Below are 23,195 nucleotides of genomic sequence, written 5' to 3'. Positions count from 1 at the left end.
TGTCTTTTGTCGTGTCACGTCGCGTCCGGTGTAGACATGTTGTTACTAATCTAATGAATAATACTATTTATACAAATTGAATGAAATTAATACAAAATGTTCTGGTAACTGGTTCATATATCCTCCATTGGCCGTACAAGCATTGGTTGGGAGAGTGTTACTTGGTTTTGCCTACCTCCCAGGCTGAGCTTAAATAAACAGAGCAATGTTTTATAAGGCCACAAAGCCAGAAAATTTACACATTTTATGGAAATTGACCTGTCAATGGGTAACATATAGTTGTCTCTCCAGTTTAAACTAGGATAAATCTCAGAGTTTAAGTTTAAATGAGTTTAAGTTTAAAAGTTTAAATCTCAAGTTTAAATCTCTGACACTGCTCTTCAGAACGATAACGGCAAATTCGCCCATTTACCTTAATTAACTCAGTGCTCCAGGTCTACAGTACATCCCCTCCCGTCATCTTCGGTCTGAAAATGAGCGACGCCTGGTTGTTCCATCACAGCGAGGCACCAAATCGCTTGAAAAAACCTTTACTCATTCGGTTCCCACTACCAGCCTCCACCTGAACTGCAGCATCCTTCACAACTTTCAAAAAACAGCTCAAAACATACCTGTTCCGCATTTATTTGACTAACCAATAACTGTCTGTCTGTCCATCAAAAAAATAAAAATCTTGTTGTTCATTCTCTCCTTTGCTTACTCCAGCTTTAATCCTCCTAGTAGCATTGCCTTGTAAACTGTTTAGAGTGTTGACAAAATGTTTATGTGCTCTCCTACTTGTAAGTCGCTTTGGATAAAAGCGTCTGCCAAATGAATAAATGTCATAAAGCATTAGAACTTTTAAAAAATGGCACACTAAACCTTTTTAAGTGCCTCAGTTTTTCTTCATGTTTCATGCTTGTACTGAGCAGCTATGCTTTTTGCATTTTAGACGGTGAAACAGATGTGGCCTTATGTGTGTCAGTTTGTGGAGAAGGTGTTTAAAGAAACTATCGAGCCAGCCATCAAAGAAGCCAGTTCCCACCTCAGCACGTTCAGCTTCAACAACATTGATCTCGGAGATAAGGTACGGTATGCACATACATGTTTACAGGTGTCCCAAAGCCTATGTACATTTAACTCTTTATGGAGATATTTGTGCCAAGACAATGTTGTAATAAAAATAATTAGGAAACACATTGCCTAGCAAATTGCTATTTAAAGCTAAACGTTACATCAGGAGTGGAAAGGTTGACGTAGCATTTTAAACCTTTTGCTGTTGGAAACGACAGCTGAACAGCTGTCAGATGGAAATAGTTTAAGTTGTTGGGCATCTGTGGGGGAATGCATGTTGCTTAATAAAAATGTCAGCCCCCCTGACGGGCCGTCTGTGCTCATCTTCACAGCCACTCAGGATCAATGGGGTCAAAGTTTACACTGATAACGTGGACAAACGGCAGATCATCATGGACCTCCAGATCAGGTGACATCACTTAAGGTGTTGATTCCATTCGAACCTCAATTTAACGCAAGATTCCTTGTTGAGCTAAAGTTTTGTCTTTTCACTTTCAGCTATGTTGGAAATACTGAAATCGATGTGGATGTCAAAAGGTACTACTGTAGAGCAGGGATCAAAAGTATACAGGTATGTTGATGTCTTTCCATTAAACAGTAATTTTCTGTGTTGTTTTGCCACCAAAAGCTGTTGGATTGTGTTTACTATCTTCATTCGATACAGCATCTCTGGGACGCATTGCTATTTCCATTGAGTTTGTCCATACGACCCAATCATGTTAGCCAAGGATGCATGTTAATGTGTTGGATACAATGATGCTCTTTCCTATATTGTGATGCAAACACGTGTTTCATGGAAGGAATTCTTGTCGCCTGAACAGAGCCTATTTTTACAGAAAGGGTGTGCGTATATTTATAGGGAGATGTGTAACCAAATACTGAAACGTCCTTGTACTGTTTGTAGTACAAGATCAGATACACACACAGACGAATGCACGTGTTCACACAGTGGCTGTTTCTGAGTTATTGTTTAATTGTGTGCCATTAAAAGCATAGCAGAATAATCTCTGTGACAATGTGCTGTGTTTATTCACATTTTGTGATGTTGCTGCCTTATCTTAAACTACTTTAAATAAAATAAAAAAAGTACATTGCATAAGTATTTATACTTTTTTCTGGGACACTTGTTTAGCGCAGAAGCATTAGTTTTGCTTGTTGTTTTTTCTACACTTCAAGTGGAGTTAACCTTTGGCTAATTCATTTGAATAAGTATGATTCGTAGCGGCACATACTACTCAATAAAAGGTGCAACAGCTGAAAATGCATATCAAAGTAAGACATGATGTCAAAAGAACTGCCAGTAGAGCTCTGAGACAGGATTGTATCAAGGCACAGATCTGGAGAAGACTTCTGAAAAAAATCTGCTGTATTGAAGGTTCACAGAAGCCTGTAGCCTCCATTAATCCTTAAAGAAAGAGGTTTGGAACCACCAGATCTCTTACTTGAGCTGACCTCCTGTCCAAACTGAGCCATCGATGGAGAAGGGTCTTGGTTAGAGCGGTGATCAAGAAGCTGATGATCATTCTGGTTGAGCTCCATGATCATATATGGAGATGGTAGAAGCTTGCAGAAGGCCAAACATCACTGTCTGCAACACTCCACCAATCTGGGCTTTAGGGCAGAGTGGCCATACTCAAGTCTTTGCTCAGTGAAGACACATGAAAACTTGAAATATACAAAAACGTACTACAAAGAATCTTTCAAACTGTCAGAAACAAGATTATCTGGTCTGTTGAATCTCAGTTTCATGCATCATGTCTGGAGAAAAACAGGCACTGCTCAACACCTGTACAATACCGTCTTAACAGTAAAGTGTGGTGGAAACAGCATCATGATGTGGGGGTGTTTTTCAGCTGCAGGGACTGGGGCACTTGTCAGTAGAAGAAAAGCTCAGCGGCACAAAATACAGAGATAATGATCATGAAAACCTCTCCAACATGACAATGATCCTAAGCACACAGCTAAAATGATGCAAGCGTGGCTTATGGACAACTCTGTCAATGTCCTTGAGTGGCCCAGCTGGTGCTTGGGCTTGAACCCAACTGAACATCTCTGTAGAAACCTGAAAATGTCTGTCTACTGATGATCTCCATCCAACCTGACAGAGTTTGAGAGGATCTGAGGAGAAGAATGGCAGAAAATTGCCAAATGTAGATGTGTAAAGCTTGTCACATCATACCCAAAAAGATTTGAGACTCTAAAGGTGCTTTCATCAACTACTGAGTTAAAGGTGCAGTGAACTGGCCGTTTTTATTGTTTTATACTATTGTCTGATGTCTACTTATGACGTTTGCGTGGTTTTTACATTCGAAAACATAAAAATCAATAAGTAATAGGCTATTTTCTACCCTGGTTTTGAGGCCGGCTGGAGAAACGCTTGGTTTTTAAGGGTGGGCCGCATAGAAGACTTGGAAGTAAACGAATCCAATATTGAAGGCACAGCACTGCTTTTTCATTTTAGTCTCTCCGCAAAACCAAGCGTCGACCTGTGACTTGTTCAAGGAATCCGCTTTGAAATGAAGCGAACAAACGCTCAATGTTTTCCCCACGTGAGCTGGAACGTCTTTAAAAATGAACTTCAACAACGCATTCCTACTGTCGGAATCCGAAGGAAGGTTATGCAGCGACAGTGTTCTTCCACAACCAGGCACTGCACAATATTTTGCGAATTTTTTTTTTAACAGCATGATGCTTACACTCGCTCTATCTCGTTCCATGCAGCTTGTGTTCAGTACTGTCATGCGCGAACCAGTGGGCATCGAGAAGTAGGCATTGATATTCTTCTGTGGAGGCGGTGTTCAACTTATCTATGTCATAGATAGGTGCATTCCAGGACCTGCCGTTCACTGAGCCTCGTGTCAATAACAGTTGTCATTTCAGTAACAAGGGCGTGTTCAGGTCTGACACTTACAGGATGTTCGCTTGAATACGATTCCCTCTTAGATAACAAAAGCTTGGGTTAAAATTGTGGTCCTAGTTCACTGCACCTTTAAGGGTATGAATACTTATGCAATGTACTTATTTTAGTTTTGTATTTTTAATAAATTTGCAAGGTTCTAAGTCACAAATCTGTTTTTTGTTTTGACATTATTGTGCATGGAGTGTAGATTAGTGTAAAAAAATAATTTGAAGTAGTTTAAGATAAGGCAGCAACATAACAAAATGTGAATAAAATAAAGGGGATGAATAATTTTGCAAGGCACTGTATGTATGATGTCATTTTCACCATAGATACAACATTTGGGAAGTAATAAATCGGAAAGGAAATAAATAGTTTGGCTAATAAAATTGTACATGCTCTTCATCACCATATTGATGGTACATAAAAATTGAACCGTTTTATAGTGGGGTTGTACAGCTCACAGTTGTCTGCCACACTCACTGATCTTAAGGTCTCGAAAAGACACGTGTTTAGTAAGAAAAATAAATAATTGTTATAGGCACAGACTTTTCTGTCTGCACTTTCATGTTTTGTGGATGTCTAGATCACCGTGATGAGTTGGAAAGCTTTCTCTGCATTATAAAGGCAATCTGTTCAGGCTGCATTATTCACTGTTGAGTTATACTTGCAGAATTAATCTGGGTAGATAAAAGATGAGAACCTCATATAACTTTCCCCCATTGTTATGGTTTTTCCACATTATGTAACCATAAGGGACTGCTTTCGGAATGACATTTCCCTGAATTATGTGTTCTTATTTTTGGTAAGGAATGTTTATAGTGTTTGAAACAAAGTTCATAGTACTGTTCCTCAGAAGAAAGGAGTGCTGCTTTCAGCAGCAAAATGCCTCAATCTCAAAATCCTGAAACATTTATCATCAGCTTGACAGAAATGGTTTGTTTGACATTGTGCAACTCTCTCTCACTGTAGGAAGTCTTTTCTTCTCAGTTTTTCCCCTTTGTATTCCTGTAAAAATATCTAAATATATTTTACACCAATAAAAGTTTAATAACAATAACAAGATTTGAAAATACATTTAATGTTTCTGTACATGCATTGACCAGCTGCATGGAGTGCTGCGGGTGATTCTTGAGCCACTTCTGGGGAACATGCCACTTGTTGGTGCTCTCTCTCTCTTCTTCCTCAAGAAACCAGTGAGTTTATTAACACATGCAACAGTTGGAGAGTTACTTTAACACTGTGTGTTAACCAGCTAATGACAACTATAAGAATTCACTTGGTAATTACGGACAAGTGTATTAGAGTTGTAGATCTCCAGTACCAGGTCTTACAACACAACTGATGAGCATTTTAATTGAAATATATTTGACCTTTTCCTTTCCTATGATTGAGAGTATTTGAAGATTTGCTTAACAGCATGAAATGATCCTAACAGCTTTTTGCTGCAGTGACAGACAGGCATCACTGACCCATATTCAGTCAGTCATAGCAGATTGGTAGTAGATCTAATTTTACATCAGGCCTGATTTGAGTTTATATTCTGCAGCCCAGGCTGTTCTTTCTTTCATTCGTTCGTTAGTACTTTTCGTTCTTTGAAAGAACTTTGATATCTTCCTCTCTCACCTCTTGTAGTCATGAAAGCAGAATCGCACAGTATTGCTTCTGTTCTCTCTTTACAGTGGAATTGGACTGATGGTAGCCTATAATATTACTGCCCCAGGCAGGTTCAGACTTGTGCTTTCTTGTGCTCTTAGATTTTTTGTGCTAATATAATCTTTTCGTGTTTTCTTTTTTCTCTGCTCAGATATTTCTGAATTTTCACAATTTTATTGTAATCTGTTTAATGTCCCTCTCTCTCTTGTTCTCATTTAGCTATTAGACATAAACTGGACAGGCCTCACAAACATATTGGACATTCCGGGTCTTAAGTAAGTTAACTTGTTTTAAACAATAGATTATTATTTAGAGAGTCTTTTACTTTCCAAGACAATGATATTTCTTTTCTAGTAACACTTTGTAACTTGTTTCCAATCCTATAAAGCCTTGTTTTTTTCTTGTTGCTGTTGTTGGTGGCGATTCTTTTGGTTACTTTTGTTTGGCAGTACTAAAGCAATTAATTTAAGCCACCTTTTTTTCTCTTTAATTTCCTTGAAGCTTTTAGGCATAATATAATTGGATTTTCTCACTACTATGAGATGAATTTTGTGATGCTAAATATATCTTGGCCACATCACCTAAACAAATTATACTGCCAGGTCTCTCTCTTCTTCATCAAGAAACCAGTGAAAGAAATTATGCTATCAGTCAAAAGTTTGGTTTCTTACAACTAAAAGTGTTGTTTGTCTTATTAATTTGATTTCAACATAAGAGAAAAAACTTTGAGAAAGATGCTGTGTTGTTTGTAAAACAAATTAAAAAAAAATATGCATCACAAATGTAGTTGTAACTGACAAATAGCTTCTGTGGTCATGGTTTAACATGCACAGTCAGAGGCAGGCAGTGGAGAATTATGCTCTTTGGGCATCTTGAGTATCTGTATGAATATAATACATCTTGAATATCTGTTTATTGCATCACCCTGCAGTGAATTCAGTTACATTACTGTTGTTTAGACACATTAACGAAAGCGATTGTTTTCAGATAACTAATAAGAATTACAATCTGAATGGCCAGTGTAGTGCCAGATTACAGGGAGAATCTATAATGTGTTGTTGTAAAATACTGTTTGTGTTAGAAAGTGGAGAGGAGATTCATGACTGTTGAACCTTGGGTTGTGCTGATGGTGCAGACACACACAAGCGGGTGAATGATTACACAGCTTAAGCTGGTCTCTAACAGGCTGCTGTGGACAGGGATGCTCTGTACGCATGGTGGTACATTAAAATCACAGTTTTTCATTTCCTGTCGTCAGATAGCAGGTTTTAATGCTATAAATAATGTTTAAATATGTTTTGCTTTTTTGTGTATATTGAAGTTTTTTTTGTATTTTAATTTTATTAACATATTTGATGGAATTTCTTTGTAGAATAAAATACAGGAAAACTGAATCCTTACATCACGTTTGGTTGTGAAGAAGCACATCTTGATAATCTCTGTTGGAGCCATAGCAAACAAAGGCACCATTAGCCAGTGGTTATTGCACTGCAGTATCTGAGTTAAGAGTGCTTTGTTTTGGGCTATTAAAGTTTATTGATTTTTCTTAGGCTTTTAGTGTGAGCAAATGTGGTTCTTGTGTCAGAAGCAGCACTCGTGTTTTCTGCATTCTAAAGCTAATGTTAAAGGGAACAGAAATGCATAGACAGAAATGCATAAACATAATTTTTAATGTTTGTTGGTGAATGATTGTTGTAGTTCCAGAGAATGCTATGCTTTCAACATAAAGATGTCTGGGGAACAGCATCTGCCTGGAAAGCAAATCAGTAAAGGTTATGATTGTCCTGCACTTTAGATTTTTGTGGTGCCTATAATTTCAGTTGAATGTTTTAAGGATAATCATTGATGCTGTTTTATTGCACAGGAAATGATTGGCAGTGAAATCACTTTTCATCACAGCTATTTGAGATTGTTGTCAAGTGTCTCTCAAGAGAAAGGAAATGAACATTGTTTGGAGAAAAGTGGAAAAAATGTATGGGAGGAAAATAGATAGATCATGGATAATGGATAGACCGAAAGCGTTTTAACCACTTTAGTTAATATTTTAATACTATCCAAAGGGACTTTGTTAAAGGTAAATCTTTTGAAATGTAATCATATATTTTCTTTGTACAGTCCCCTCTGATGTGTTTAATGGGTAATTAAGATTATGTCTAATGGTGATGGGGTTTAGGGACACCTTTAAGGCTTTTATTTGCTTAGACGTAGGAAGGTAGTTACTTATGTTTATGTTGGAGATTTAGCCCCTGCGAAGCTCTGTCATGTACCATCAATAAAATAAACAGTTTAGTTTTTATTTGCCTTAAATTTTTGGAGGATCTATTGACAGAAATGCAATATAATATAGATAACTATGTCTTCAGAGGTGTATAAAGAACTTGCATATGGAAGGGTTGTGTTCTTATTACCTTGAGCTATTTCTATCTACATACACCCCCTTAGATGGAATTGGCAATGTTGTTGCTACAGTAGCCCTAACGGCCAAACTGCTTTACATAGGGTGTTTGTAAATATGTCATCTCCTTTGGCAAAGAAACAAAAATATGACAACATCTTAGTCCTTTGTCAGCCACCGTAGTGCTTCGAAAGGGAGGGGGTAGTGAGCCTATGGTTGCAATTCGCAACCTCACCTCTAGATTCTGCTAAATTTTATACACTAGACCTTTAATGTTTCAAACAACCTTTGAGGTTTTTGTGATGGCTACATTGTTTGCAACTCTCATCACTATGCCTGCAGTCTGGTCCAGTGTTCTGTGTCTGTTTTTCAGTCTCATGTTTCGTTTTTGTGTGGATGATTAAAGTTCCAGGAGTTGGATCAAATGGATTTAAGCATAAGCTCTGCTGGTCTGTTTGGCAGTCAACATGAGGGAACTATGAATAACAATGCACATAAGGTTAATGCTGCAGATTTTTGCGTCATTGGTTGTTTGTAAGTGCCTGATGTGACAGTCCTCTGCTTGATATCTGAAAAATAAAGTAATGAAAGTAATGTCGTTTAGTTTCTATGACTTCACTCTTCTTCATAACACTAGCTAGGTTCTGATTCTATCAGTCATTTTAGGAGATGGCGGTTTTAACATTACGTGACATGGCATCTGACGCACAGAAGCCATTGACACATGTCACTATGCTTAGTGGTACATCCGGTGGCACATCCGGTTTGCGCGACACGTGACAGTGGATAGTGCTATAGGAGTCACTGTACATTACCGCAGAATATGTCGCCGTATGTTGTGACACCTCCGGTAGTAACTGACACTTGAGCTGAGCCGCTATACAGACATAATTGCGACACTAAGTACACCTAAATAAATAGTGTAAATTTTTACATTAAACAATTAAACACTTTTAAGTAGAAATTGGATGCAGATGAAGATCTTGACAACCTGACTACGTATTTGATGTTATGATTCCAGAGGTGTGGTAATTGTCTTAATGACTGATGTTTTTGGTATTATTTGTTGTTGGATCCACCGGATCAACGTCCGGTTTTGTCCCAAGTATATTATCGAGGTCATCGTATCAGAGGAACTTGTACATCCCGCGCTTGGATGTACTGCTGGCGGAGTTTCTTTACCTTAACCCGGCACTGTTCCACAGATCTTTTAAACCCCCTTTCCCTGAGTTGTTTCCTAAACAATGAAAATATTGCGCTGTTCTTGTGAGTTTTCGAAAGTTGGGATGTAATATGGTCATCAGACCAAATTTCTATGAGGCTCCGCACCTCCTCACAACTTCAAGTTTGTCCGCGAGCTGCCATGCGAGTGCAAACTGTCAACAAACACTTGTCATCATTCCATAATGCACAGCGCAGCTGACTACGGCAGCTGGTTTAGTCCAAAAAAGTGCAGCAATTTTTGCATTTGGGTCTGTTCGAGGTAGGATCACGTTCTCACCACAAACAAACCGCTCCAGGAGGTCTCGGTACGCTTATTTGGTCCGCTTTTGGTGCGCACTCGAGTGGGATTGCTCCATTCACACCTGCCCAAATGAACCGCACCAAGAAAAACGGACTCTAGTGTGATTCAACCGTACTAGATGAGTCGGGTGTGAAAGCACTCAGTCTCACTTTAGAGCCGCTCATAATAGCTGCACCTGTGTATGTACTGGTGTGCATTTGATTCCCATTCCTGGTGATTCTCGGTTTTCTTAAACGAAAGACAAAGAGGGATGTGTGTGTATGTGTGTTGCATAACATCTTTTAATGTTATCTTTTCGAATGTGGTGCTTCATCAAATGATAAAGATGATTAAGGAAACCCATGCTGACAGAACTAAAGTGTTTTCAGAAAGAATGAGCTACCGAGGGACCAGACCAGAGAGTAGTATCAATGATAAAGAGGTGGTGTAATGCATTGTTGTATTGAATTGTTGCTGGTGTGTATTTCATCTCTGTTGCATCTCTTCTTATTTGTGCTCCTTTCTCAAAAAGGTTTGTTTGTGTTGGACATGCAGACTGCAGGCATACATCACACCAAATACTGGTCTGGTGGTTCTGATGAAACATTGAAAATGTCTTTACACTGATTTTACAAATCAAACCAGATGAGCCTTTGTAAAATCTAGATATTAAATGTGCTGTCAGGCGCTGGCATGAGACATGATATTCATGTCTGTGAAGCATGAATGTGAAACAGGCAAAGCAGGTTTTTTGTCATTTTCTACGAATCACATGCACCTATGAAGTGCACGATAAGACCAGGAATGTAAACTGCATCAGTTTTGTTTTTAAGTCCCATTTCTACTTTTTGTTCCAGTGAATGTTGTTTTTAGTGAATGTACTTAAGTGGTTTTGACAGCCTCTTAATAGTAAAAAATGTCACTGTTATTATTTTACTTCATTGACAGTGGCTTCTCCGACCACATGATTCAGGATATTATCAGCAGTTACATGGTGCTGCCCAACAGAATCACTGTACCACTGATAGGTGAGGTCAAACTGGAACAGCTCCGCTTTCCCATGCCAAAGGTAAACATATATACTGTACACATCTCAGTGCTTACTATTGGTCATCAGCATATCCTACATGCACTGTAAAAAAAAACCCCGTAAAAAAACGGAAAGTTTCCGGCAGCTGGGGCGCCGGAAAAACCCCGTAAAATTTACAGAAAATATCCGTAACGTAAAATTACAGGAATTTTCCGTAGTTATAAATACAGTTTTTAACTGTAATTTTACACAATTTTACAGTTTTTAACTGTAATTTTACACAAGATTTTTTTGTACTTCTTGACTTTTATAATGTTAAATTTAAGATCTAAAGATTAAAGATTCACTTACATATTGTGGGAATTTATGTAAAAACCATTAAAGTACCAATAAGATCACCGATTCAAATAATTTGCCTCAAGTTGAGTTTTTCAGGTTTTAATAAAAAAATAACTTGTTTTTAAACAGTAATGGACCAATAGAAAATTAGATCATAAATGCACTGTGACAATATATCAATAGAACAATTAGTTAATCATTACAACAATTCACCAATATAAAAGTGCAACAATATAAAAATTACAACTTATACAAAAATTTAAATTTCATAAACTGCCTTAAAAACTAGACCACTTATTACCATGAAATTGTCTTGTCAACAGATGAGTCATGAAAGAACAAATAGACAACAGAAGCACATGTAGTTTCAATCAGTGACAGCCAATAATTTTAAGATAAGATAATTTTGTATAAGTATTTATAGTATAAGTATTAAGTATTTGACAATTTTTACTCCATCCATTCATAGTCTGCAATTTTGCTAAACCGTGAAAGAACCTTTGGACTGACTGCCTTTTGATTTCTTGATGTGTTCTTTACGATTTTGGATCCCTTCTCTGGGTTTATCTTGAAAAGGCATCTGTTGAATAAAAAAAATCAGTAAAAAATAAATAAAGGACTGTACCATAATTCTCTTGAAGGAATAGTTCACCTTCAAAATGAAAATTCTGTATTTACTCACCCTGTTGTCATTTAAACCTGTGTGATTTTTGTTCTTCTGCAAAACACAAAAGAAGATATTTCGAAAAATGTTGGTTACCAAAAACCGTTGGTCCCCACTGACTTCTATTACATAGACACAAAACCAATGCAAGTCAATGGGGACCAACGGTTTTCTGTTACCAACATTTTCTTCTTTTGTGTTCTGCGGAAGAAAGTCATACAGGTTTGAAATAAAAGAGGGCGTGTACAAGACAAAATTTGCATTTTGAAGGTGAACTTTCTCTTTAATATATTAGCAATAAAAATATCAGCATGGTGGAGATTTGCACAGGGAATGGTTGGTCGCAGGTGAGTGTATGTGATGATGATGTGTGTGTGTGTGTGTGTGTGAGAGTGAGTGTATGTGAGGATGTGTGTTTGTGAGAGTGAGTGATGTGATGATGTGTGTGTGTGAGAGTGAGTATGTGAGGATGTGTGTTTGTGAGAGTGAGTGTGTGTGTGTGATGATGATGTGTGTGTGTGTGTGTGAGAGTGTGTGTGTGAGGATGATGTGTTTGTGAGAGTGTGTGTGTGAGGATGTGTGTTTGTGAGAGTGAGTGTATGTGAGGATGATGAGTGTGTGTGTGAGTGTATGAGATGAGGTTTGAGAGTGAGGTATGTGGATGATGTTTGTGAGAGTGAGTGTATGTGAGGATGAGTGTTTGTGAGAGTGAGTGTATGTGAGGATGAGTGTTTGTGAGAGTGAGTGTATGTGAGGATGAGTGTTTGTGGGTGAGTGTATGTGAGGATGAGTGTTTGTGAGAGTGAGTGTATGTGAGGATGAGTGTTTGTGGGTGAGTGTATGTGAGGATGAGTGTTTGTGAGAGTGAGTGTATGTGAGGATGTGTGTGTGTGTGTGAGAGGAGTGAGTGTGTGTGAGATGAGAGTGAGTGTATGTGAGGATGTGTGTTTGTGAGAGTGAGTGTATGTGAGGATGAGTGTTTGTGAGAGATGTATGTGAGATGAGTGTTTGTGAGAGTGAGTGTATGTGAGGATGAGAGTTTGTGAGAGCGTGGTATGTGATTGGATGTTGACTGACATTAGCTTCTTTCTTACCTCTGCACAAATTCCAGTGTTGCTCCTTGTTCAGCTGGATAGGAAATGTTCAAGCAGTAGTATGAGACAAACATCAACTTGACAGCATCAATGAAGATGATGATGTGGCTGTTAACTATGACCTGGTCCACAGATAACAAAGTACTCTGCAGTCAAAGGAGAACGTCCTGTCAAAACATGAAAGACAAAAAGGGATCTATAACACTGTGACAAAATAGAACATGAATTCCAACAAATATTAAATATAGCTTCACTTCAGAATTTTTAAACATAACACACACAATTATGCAGGGTGTACTTGGAAGTCCAGCACAGTCCACTTCATCAGGCAAGGTTGTCTGGTCAACTTTACGGAACATCTGATCCTCTTTCTCTCTAAAGTACTTGAGAACTAGCTCAAGAAGCCCCGCTTACTTGCAGGAAGGAAAATCAAACATGTAAGTGTAAGGGACATGTTAAGATATCTACAAAAATCCAAAGAAATATACTGAGAAACGTCTAAAATACTAAACGTACTAAAGTAATAAATGCTATCTGCTAACCAGTAAGTCCTTATCAGTATACAGCCTGGAGAAATTAAGAGACTGGAATGTGGCCATTCCAGTCCAGTGTCTGTTGAATTTCAATAAAATCAAACCAACAGCAATGTGAAAGACTACAGGATGACAACCAGGGCTTAAAGTGATACTTCACCCACAAATGAAAACTCTATCATCATTTACTCACCTTCGAATTGCTCCAAATGTGTATACATTTCTTTGTTCTGATAAGATATGTGGAACAATGCTTACAACCAAACAGATCTCAACACCCATTGACTACCATAATAAGAAAAAATATTTTATAAATAAATTTATTTTGTTGAACACAAAAGACATTTTGAAGAATGTAGGTCAGCAAACAGTTCTGGGGCACTTTTGACTACCATTGTTTTTTTCCTACTATGGTAGTCAATGGGTGTTGAGGTCTGTTTGGTTATAAGCATTCTTCAAAATATCTTTCTCAGTGTTCATCAGAACAAAGAAATGTATACACAGTTGGAAAAACTCGAAGGAGAGTAAATTATGACAGGATTTTCATTTTTGGGTGAAGTATCCCTTTAAAACGAAAAAAAAAAAAATGTCGTTCCACTCCGAGCAGAATCAGTATTTTCACGTTTTTCCATACTGTAACGTATACCAAAGTGAATCCTATATGAAAACTGACGAAATATTACGGAGATCATGACGACGCGGTTATGTGACGAAATATGAAGATGCAAGCACATGTGGCTCCGCTGATTCTGCTTATACAGAAACCGGCCTTGAATGTACACCACACTTGATTTAAACATATCATCTTTGTGACTATATCTGAAAGCTATACTTACATTGGAGTTTAATACGTTTTTAAGAATGTCACTATGCAGGCGTTGTAATGAACTCAACTTTAATCCATCGCCTCAGTAACGGCATATTTTAACTTTTAGGCCAATTTATATTTGTCAGAAATTGTCAATAAAGTCTAAAAATGTCTACTATTCGTCAACGGCTAATTTGGCAAGTAAGTTAGGTAACGTTAGATAAGTTACTCAGTAATAAAATGAAGAGGTCGGAAGCAAAACCCTCAAAATCCGTCAGACTTATTTTTGTGTATGTTAAACAAGCATTTTTTTATCAGGCTCCTCCATTTACTTTCATTTAACTTGTACCAGATTTTGAAGCAAAATTATTTGAGTAACGTAACGTTATAAGTTAACAGTTAACGTTACTATGTGTGGAAAGCATTTAATGTTAACGTTACACAAAATCATAATTTCATTTTTGACTAAGGTGGCTTTTAGGGGGGTTTGCAACTCTTAAAACGCAATAGAACGCACTAAAACCACAAAACTAACAAGTTATAAAGTAGGACTTGGTTAAAATCACACAAAAAGAAAAAAATACACATTAACGTTACCATCAACCGAGGCCTAAAAAAGAAAAAAATACACATTAACGTTACCATCAACCGAGGCCTACTTTTTAAGATAAACATTTTAAAGATTACCGTTAAATGATTACCGGTTTGCTCCCAAATGTGGTCAATATTAATACATTAAAAAATGTAATGCTAGAACTTACACATATTAATATTATTATATAAATAAATATGCATCTTACCTGCTTCGCCTCTCCAAAACTGGCGGTTAGGCTGAGGTGAGGTGATGTCCTATCACGTGCGCAGCTGCTCTACTTTGTGCTTAGAATGTGTATCCTTGCGCGAATTATAAAATTTCTAAGATATAAAATCTTCATAACTGTCATGTAAATATGTGCGTAGGCTACTAAAAGAAAGAATGTATTATATGATGTTATCATATTATGAGAATAAATGCGTAACAAAACACTGAATGCAGCAGAACTACTTTAACAAGCGGAACTAGATTGGTCAGTCACAGTAGTGATGTCTGATTCTGATGCACGAACTGATTCTTTCGGATAGAAAACTAACTCACCAGCTCTTTTACGCCAACACGCAGTCGAAGTACTTTTAAAACATATCGCGTCGCGGACGCATTTCTATTTGAACAGCAGAGCATTCATTTCGTTCGTTTGTGTTTAATAAGAGACAGCCTTGTGTTTTTTTTTTAATCATGCTGCTTTTATCAGTGGCACTGGCTCCTGGGCACAATCTTCACGAGTGCCTCAATCTATCACGCTATCATAGAAACTATTCGTTCCAGTGAAACAACAAAACAAAATGCACAGGAACATGTCTCTGCTCTTGATGTAAAATCACACGAATATTTTCATTTTTTCCTGTCTAAAGGACTTTATATACTTTATATTCAATTATATACAGATACCTTTTTAAATAAACAATGTAACTTTTCTGTCTATTTCTGTAATTTGACAATTTTTATCATTTTTAACCATATTTTAAATATACGGAAAAAATCTGTAAAATAAAACAAATTCGCAGTCTATTTCTGTAATTTGACATTTTTTCCCCGTATTTCCAAAATACAGGGAAAATCCGTAAAATAAATCAAATTCACAGTTTATTTCTGTAATTAGACATTTTTTTCCTGTTTTTCAAAAATACAGAAAAAAAATGTAAAAAAAAACAGGAAAATTCTGTAAAATTACGTTTTTTTTTACAGTGTATGTTTGTTAATAGTATTGTGAAATATGTCTTGTAGCATTTAATTTTCTCTTTCTCATCAGGGTGTTCTAAGGATTAATTTCCTCGAAGCACAAAATCTAGAAGCTAAGGACACATATTTAGGAGGTCTAATAAGGCGTAAATCTGATCCATATGGCAGGCTGCTGGTCTGCAACCAGTACTTCAGAAGCAAGACCATCAAAGAATGTCTGCAACCCAAATGGAACGAGGTGTATGAGGTGAATACATAGTGTACACATGCTCAATACGTATAGAATCTTATAATACTCATACACATAAATAGAAATCTAAGCATGTGTATGTATTTGTTGCATGGTCAGGCACTAGTTTATGAACATTCAGGACAACATCTGGAAATTGAGCTTTTTGATGCAGACCCTGATAAAGATGACTTCTTGGGCAGGTGATTATTTCATTTATATAGTGGAAATATATATTTCCTATTTTAAATCATGTACCTTTTACATAACTTTTATATGTTTTGTTTATTCTTGTTCCAGCCTAATGATCAACTTGAGTGAGCTTTATAAGGAACAGAAGGTTGATAAGGTAATAGAATCTCAAATAAGCTTAATTTACATAACTTGATATCACCAAGAATGTTATTTCAGCATTGCCATAAATGGCCCTCTAAATGTACAATTCCACAGTTCAATTTGAATTGAACAAAACAGCAAGCAATGATGAAATATGTTAGATTCTTACTAAAATGTGTACCTGTAATTGCTGTTCCTGTACACTGATGATTTTTGGTGTTTCTGCAGTGGTTTGACTTGGAAGAGGTTGCTACAGGCAAGCTTCATCTGAGATTAGAGTGGCTTTCATTGTATCCAAGTGCTGAGAAACTAGATCAAGTATGCACACGCACACACTCGCACATTGACTGACAGGCAGACTTGATGAAAAACACTAGCTAAACCTTTGATAATGTCTCTCTCTTTATCTGTTCTCTTATTAGGTTCTGAGGACCATAAGGACGAATGACAATCTCTCCTCAGCTCTTCTAGTTGTTTACCTGGATTCTGCCAGAAATTTGCCAGTAAGAACATTTTTCTGAAGTGTGTGTGTGTGTGGACATGTTTTTACATCCCGGTGGGGACCTAAACCTGAATGCACACCAACACATGGGACTCGTGTCACCGTGGGGACCAAAATTGAGGTCCCCATGGGCAAAAAAAACGTATAAATTGTACAGAACAATATTTTTAAAAAATCTAAAAATGCAAAAAGTTAGGTTTAGGGGTAGGGGATAAAATATACAGTTTGTACAGTATAAAAACATTACGCCTATGGACTGTCCCCACAGAGATAGTAAACCAGACACGTGTGTGTGTGTGTGTGTGTGTGTGTGTGTGTGTGTGTGTGTGTGTGTGTGTGTGTGTGTGTGTGTGTGTGTGTGTGTGCGCGTGTGCGTGTGTGTGCGCGCGTGTGTGTGTGCGCGCGTGTGTGTGTGCGCGCGTGTGTGTGTGTTCATGTCTTTATATCCCGGTGGGGGCCTAAACCTGAATGCACACCAACACGTGGGGACCAAAATTGAGGTCCCCATGGGCACAAAAGCTTATAAATTGTACAAAACAATATTTAAAAAAAATCTAAAAATACAAAAAAGTTTTCTATGATCTTTAGGTTTAGGGGTAGGGGATAAAATATACAGTATGTACAGTATAAAAAACATTACGCCTATGGACTGTCCCCACGGAGATAGTAAACCAGACACCTGTGTGTGTGTGTTCATACAGTAGGATCGTTTCTCTGATTTTCTAAGATCTAATCATATATCTGATGGATTCTGATTTCATAAGAAAGTCCTTCTCACATTTCAGCACGAATGTTTTATGTTCTGCTTTTAGAACGTGTTTGTAGGGTTTTCTTTTTTGTTTAATATTAGCACAGCAAAATCGCCAGTGTTAAAAAGGGTCAAATTAACTCTCACAGTGTTTATATAATCCACACTTTGAGAGTGTGGATTATATATACACTGTGAGTGTTAATTTGACCTTTTTAACACTGGCGATTTTACTGTGTACAGTGCGAACAAATACACAACTTTACACACCTAAATGAGTTTCACTGCACTGAATAGATGTGTGAGAGCTACAGGTACAAATAATATTTTGATGCTCCTTAAAGGACAGTTCACCCAAAAATGAAAATTCTGTCATCATTTACTCACCATTGTTCCAAACCTGTATAAAGGGTTAGTAATTAATGAAAACATTTTCGGATAAACTATCACTTTAAGGAATATAATTAACATCCCCGTGCAACCATTAGTTTTATTTGAATTGTTTGTTATTAAAGAGAGAGTTTACCATGACTGAAAACCCCAGGCCTAATAAGTCCCCCAGTCTTGACTTAAAGTGGCCACTTGATTAATGCTCTTCATTGTGCCTTCCTCCTCTACTAAAAGAGGGTCTTTGAGGGCAGCTTTGGCTGTGGAAACCTGAAGGAGAGGAGGGCATCTGGTCTGGTCTTTTGTGAGAACTCTGAATCTCTCTGTAGAACTTTACTTGTGAGTTGTCCAGTCATCTGCATCCTAGATCTCCAGGCCTGGCTTTAGCTGGGTACCTAACAGTGTGGATAGACATTTAATTCACTCAAGATGTGTGTTGAACTGGTGCATGTGAATTACCACTATTACCTGTTGGAATATGTGATACGTTTATAGTTTGAGATATCATAGATTTCATAACAATTATCTTTGTCCTACTTATTAAAATAGTATCACATAATTTTATTTGACCATCACAGACCAATTTTGTTCATACTGTACTGCGTATACAGTATCTCACAGAAGTGAGTACACCCCTCACATTTTAGTAAATATTTGATTATATCTTTTCATGTGACAACACTGAAGAAATGACACTTAACTACAATGTAATGTACATTTACATTACATTTATGCATTTGGCAGACACTGTTTCCAAAGCGACTTGCATTGCATTATACTATACATTTGTTTCTAAGTATGTGCAATCCCTGGGATCGAACCCATGACCTTGGTGTTGCTAACGCCATGCTCAAACCACTGAGCCACAGGAAAGTGGACTGCTTGTATAACAGTGTAAATTTGCTCTCCCCTCAAAATAACTCAATACACAGCCATTAATGTCTAAACCGCTGGCAACAAAAGTGAGTACACCCCTAAGTGAAAATGTCCAAATTGGGCCCAAAGTGTCAATATTTTGTGTGGCCACCATTATTTTCCAGCACTGCCTTAACCCTCTTGGGTAAGGATTTCACCAGAGCTTCACAGGTTGCCCCTGGAGTCCTCTTCCGCTCCTCCATGACGACATCACGGAGCTGGTGGATGTTAGAGACCTTGCGCTCCTCCACCTTCCGTTTGAGGATGCCCCACAGATGCTCAATAGGGTTTAGATCTGGAGACATGCTTGGCCAGTCCATCACCTTTACCCTCAGCTTCTTTTGGGGTAGTTATCATGTTGGAATACTGCCCTGCGGCCCAGTCTCTGAAGGGAGGGGATCATGCTCTGCTTCAGTATGTCACAGTACATGTTGGCATTCATGGTTCCCTCAATGAACTGTAGCTCCCTAGTGCCGGCAGCACTCATGCAGCCACAGACCATGACACTCCCACCACCATGCTTGACTGTAGGCAAGACACACTTGTCTTTGTACTCTTCACCTGGTTGCCGCCACACATGCTTGACACCATCTGAACCAAATAAGTTTATCTTGGTCTCATCAGACCACAGGACATGGTTCCAGTAATCCATGTCCTTAGTCTGCTTGTCTTCAGCAAACTGTTTGCAGGCTTTCTTGTGCATCATCTTTAGAAGAGGCTTCCTTCTGGGACGACAGCCATGCAGACCAATTTGATGCAGTGTGCGGCGTATGGTCTGAGCGCTGAAAGGCTGACCCCCCACGCCTTCAACCTCTGCAGCAATGCTGGCAGCACTCATCCAGAGGTTGTCTTTGGGAAATAGACGTATATGATGCTGAGCACATGCACTCAACTTCTTTGGTCGACCATGGCGAGGCCTGTTCTGAGTGGAACCTGTCCTGTTAAACCTCTGTATGGTCTTGGCCACCGTGCTGCAGCTCAGTTTCAGGGTCTTGGCAATCTTCTTATAGCCTAGGCCATCTTTACGTAGAGCAACAATTCTTTTTTTCAGATCCTCAGAGAGTTCTTTGCCATGAGGTGCCATGTTGAACTTCCAGTGACCAGTATGAGAGAGTGAGAGCAATAACACCAAATTTAACACAACTGCTCCCCATTTACACCTGAGACCTTGTAACACTAATGAATCACATGACACCGGGGAGGGAAAATGGCTAATAAGGCCCAATTTGGACATTTTCACTTAGGGGTGTACTCACTTTTGTTGTCAGCGGTTTAGACATTAATGGCTGTGTGTTGAGTTATTTTGAGAGGACAGCAAATTTACACCGTTATACAAGCTGTACACTCACTACTTCATACTGTAGCAAAGTGTCATTTCTTCAGTGTTGTCACATGAAAAGATATAATAAAATATTTACAAAAATGTGAGGGGTGTACTCACTTCTGTGATATACTGTATAACTCTGGTGATGCTAGTCATATGCTTTGTCTAAATACTGCTTGGTCATTTTTAGACATGTGATGGACATTTCCTGGTCTAGATCTACTTCAGTGTGTGAGTGGAAGGCAAAAAAGTCACCAGATTATTTAGGCTCTTTGTATCCTTGTCAGCAATATGTTACAGTAGGAAATGAAAGCAAAACCTTTCTGACAGTTAAATAATTTCACTCTATGGAAAACTTTATTGCGGTTGAATTCGACTTTTTTTTGTTTAAAAACTTTTTTTGCTTTTTTATTTTGCTAAAATCTGATGGACAATCTGGATTATCGATTGTATATGTACAGTACAAGATCAGTCCGATGTAACTATGTACAGACGTGCTCAAATTTGTTGGTACCCCTCCACAAAAAACAAAGAATGCACAATTTTCTCTGAAATAACTTGAAACTGACAAAAGTAATTGACATACATCAATGTTTATTCCATATTTAATAGAAATCAGACTTTGCTTTTGATTTTTTTATTCAACATAATATTGTAAATAATAAAACAACTGAAAATGTCATGGGATGATGGGACTCCTTAACCTAATATTTTGTTGCACAACCTTTAGTGGCATTCAGTGCAAGCAAACGTTTTCTGTAGCTCAATGAAACTTCTGCACCTGTTAACAGGTAGTTTGGCCCACTTTTCCTGAGCAAACTGCTCTAGTTGTCTCAGGTTTGATGGGCGCCTTCTCCAGACTGCAAGTTTCAGCTCTTTCCATAGATGTTCGTTAGGATTCAGATCAGGACTCATAGAAGGCCACTTCAGAATAGTCCAATGTTTTGTTCTTATCCATTCTTGGGTGATTTTAGCTGTGTGTTTTGGATCATTATCCTGTTGGAGGACCCATGACCTGCGACTGAGACAGAGCTTTCTGACACTGGGCAGTATGTTTCGCTCCAGAATGCCTTGATAGTCTTGAGATTTCATTGTGCCCTGCACAGATTCAAGGTACCCTGTGCCAGATGCAGCAAAGCAGCCCCAAAACATAACCGAGCCTCCTCCATGTTTCACTGTAGGTATGGTGTTCACTTCTTTGAAAGCTTGATTTTTTCGTCTGTGAACATAGTCCCAGAAGGATTGTGGCTTGTCAATATGAATTTGAGCAAATTCCAGTCTGGCTTTTTTATGTTTTTCTTTCAAAAGTGGAGTCCTCTTGGGTCTTCTTTCATGGAGCCCACTTTGCTCAAAAAGCGACGGAGGGTGCGATCAGAAACTGACGTGCGTTCACCTTGGAGTTCAGCTTGTATCTCTTTGGAAGTTATCCTTGGTTCTTTTTCTACCATTCTCACTATCCTTCTGTTCAATCTGAGTTTCCTCTTGCGGCCGGGCCCAGGGAGGTTGGCAATTCCATGGACCTTAAACTTCTTAATAATATTTGCAACTGTTGTCACAGGAACATCTAGCTGCTTGGAGATGGTCTTGTAGCCTTTACCATGCTTGTCTATTATTTTCTTTCTGAGCCCCTCAGACAACTCTATCCTTGCTTTCTCTGGTCCATGTTCAGTGTGGTGCACACAATGATTCCAAACAGCACAGTGACTACTTTTCTCCGTTTAAATAGGCTGAATGACTGCTTACAAGATTGGATACATGTGTGATACTAATATGGAATGATTTTGCGGACTAAATTAAAAAGGTATTGCAAACTGCATTTGCAAATGCGTTTTCTATTTGTTCGCGTCAAAATTGTGACATAATTCAAACGCAAATGCAAACCGTTTGCATTTGCATTTACGCGAACGTACAATGTCTGCCAAATTTCAAAAGGATAAGCAAAGTCTATTTGCAAATGAATTACCTCTGTTTTACGAGTTACGACCCTGCCATATTTAAATCGCAATAGCAATTCCCCATATGCTATTTCACTTCCTCTGGCGTCGCATATTAAGCCTGCCAAAACTCAAATGAAATTGTAAATCCCTTTGCATTTGCGTTTCCCCTGACTTGTACAGAAACCTGTCAATCGATGGCGGGGGTGGGCTTATTCAACGGGGCGTGTTTGTATCGGGAAGTGATGTCATTCACCGTCGACTGGAACTTAAGTAGATACATGTGATACAGCTAAACACATTAGGAGTGAAGTTACAACTGCACTCACAATCGGCGTTGAAAACAGTGCAGTTTTTTGTTTGTTTGGGAATAACTCGCGCTGGAACTCTGGGCTCAGAGCGGCATCACTTAGCATGTGAAACTTCTGTGCAGGATGGATAATCATCACCTTCTGCAACATTCCTCTACACATGTTTGTTTATGGTATTCGTTTTCACAGTACTCCGAACTCGAAGCGAGGACATGACATTTCTTGACAACACTGTGACCGTATTTTGCATCATGATTAATACGTGTTGGAAATCATAACAAAACATGTTCACTTTGTATGAATAAACAGCATCCTGCATTATCATTGTTGTTCATTATGCATATAACAAGTTAATAATAAATTACAAAAGTATGTGAATTCTACTTCTCTTTATTTTTGTATCATAACATAGTGAGACAAAGACAAACTTGTGCTCCAGTGTTTTAGTGAGTTTGCTGGACACAGAAGTAGCTGTCATCTACAAATTACTGTTTGGAGTTTTTGCTGTATTTAAAATGTAATTTCCGAACAGCCTTTTCAACAACATGTGCAGTAAATGAGCCCATCAGGTGATGCAACAACCTGAGAAATGAATGTAATTATGATGAATCCACACTGCTTCAATATGACTTTTATTGGTAGCTCATTGAGATCACCAAACCACTGTTTGTGTTTATCGAGCCCGTTGAACTTCTTTAAATTATACTTGTTAAGTGCCGCAATTGTGATTCATTGTAAAGATTTTCTCTATATGAAA

The 23,195-nt window shown here is 38.1% G+C and overlaps 2 protein-coding genes across 5 annotated transcripts in view; one reads left to right on the top strand and one right to left on the bottom strand.

Moving 5' to 3' along the window:
• The window catches only part of esyt2b (extended synaptotagmin-like protein 2b), a 37,221-nt gene that overhangs the window by 4,056 nt on the left and 9,970 nt on the right, over positions 1-23,195 (top strand). For 2 of the 4 annotated variants that reach the window (XM_057329268.1, XM_057329259.1), the window contains exons 3-14: positions 932-1,066; positions 1,386-1,462; positions 1,552-1,624; positions 5,059-5,148; positions 5,828-5,883; positions 10,456-10,576; positions 15,823-15,999; positions 16,102-16,184; positions 16,282-16,330; positions 16,546-16,635; positions 16,740-16,820; positions 18,192-18,293. In XM_057329268.1, the coding sequence (XP_057185251.1) occupies positions 932-1,066; positions 1,386-1,462; positions 1,552-1,624; positions 5,059-5,148; positions 5,828-5,883; positions 10,456-10,576; positions 15,823-15,999; positions 16,102-16,184; positions 16,282-16,330; positions 16,546-16,635; positions 16,740-16,820; positions 18,192-18,293 (1,134 nt within the window). The remainder of the gene's footprint in view (positions 1-931; positions 1,067-1,385; positions 1,463-1,551; positions 1,625-5,058; positions 5,149-5,827; positions 5,884-10,455; positions 10,577-15,822; positions 16,000-16,101; positions 16,185-16,281; positions 16,331-16,545; positions 16,636-16,739; positions 16,821-18,191; positions 18,294-23,195) is intronic. The other 2 variants (XM_057329279.1, XM_057329286.1) reach the window with 1 other exon arrangement.
• On the bottom strand, positions 18,923-21,982 carry LOC130551580 (uncharacterized). The gene is made up of 2 exons (XM_057329295.1): positions 19,369-21,982; positions 18,923-19,336 (listed from the first exon to the last, which is right to left on the bottom strand). The coding sequence occupies exons 1-2, from the start codon at positions 20,101-20,103 to the stop codon at positions 19,319-19,321; spliced, it is 753 nt and encodes a 250-aa protein (XP_057185278.1). The 5' UTR covers positions 20,104-21,982; the 3' UTR covers positions 18,923-19,318.

The sequence above is a fragment of the Triplophysa rosa genome, linkage group LG1 (genome assembly GCF_024868665.1).
Source record: "Triplophysa rosa linkage group LG1, Trosa_1v2, whole genome shotgun sequence".
NCBI lineage: Eukaryota > Metazoa > Chordata > Actinopteri > Cypriniformes > Nemacheilidae > Triplophysa > Triplophysa rosa.
Note: the sequence above shows the minus strand (reverse complement) of the source record. Positions and strands in the feature narration are given on the sequence as shown.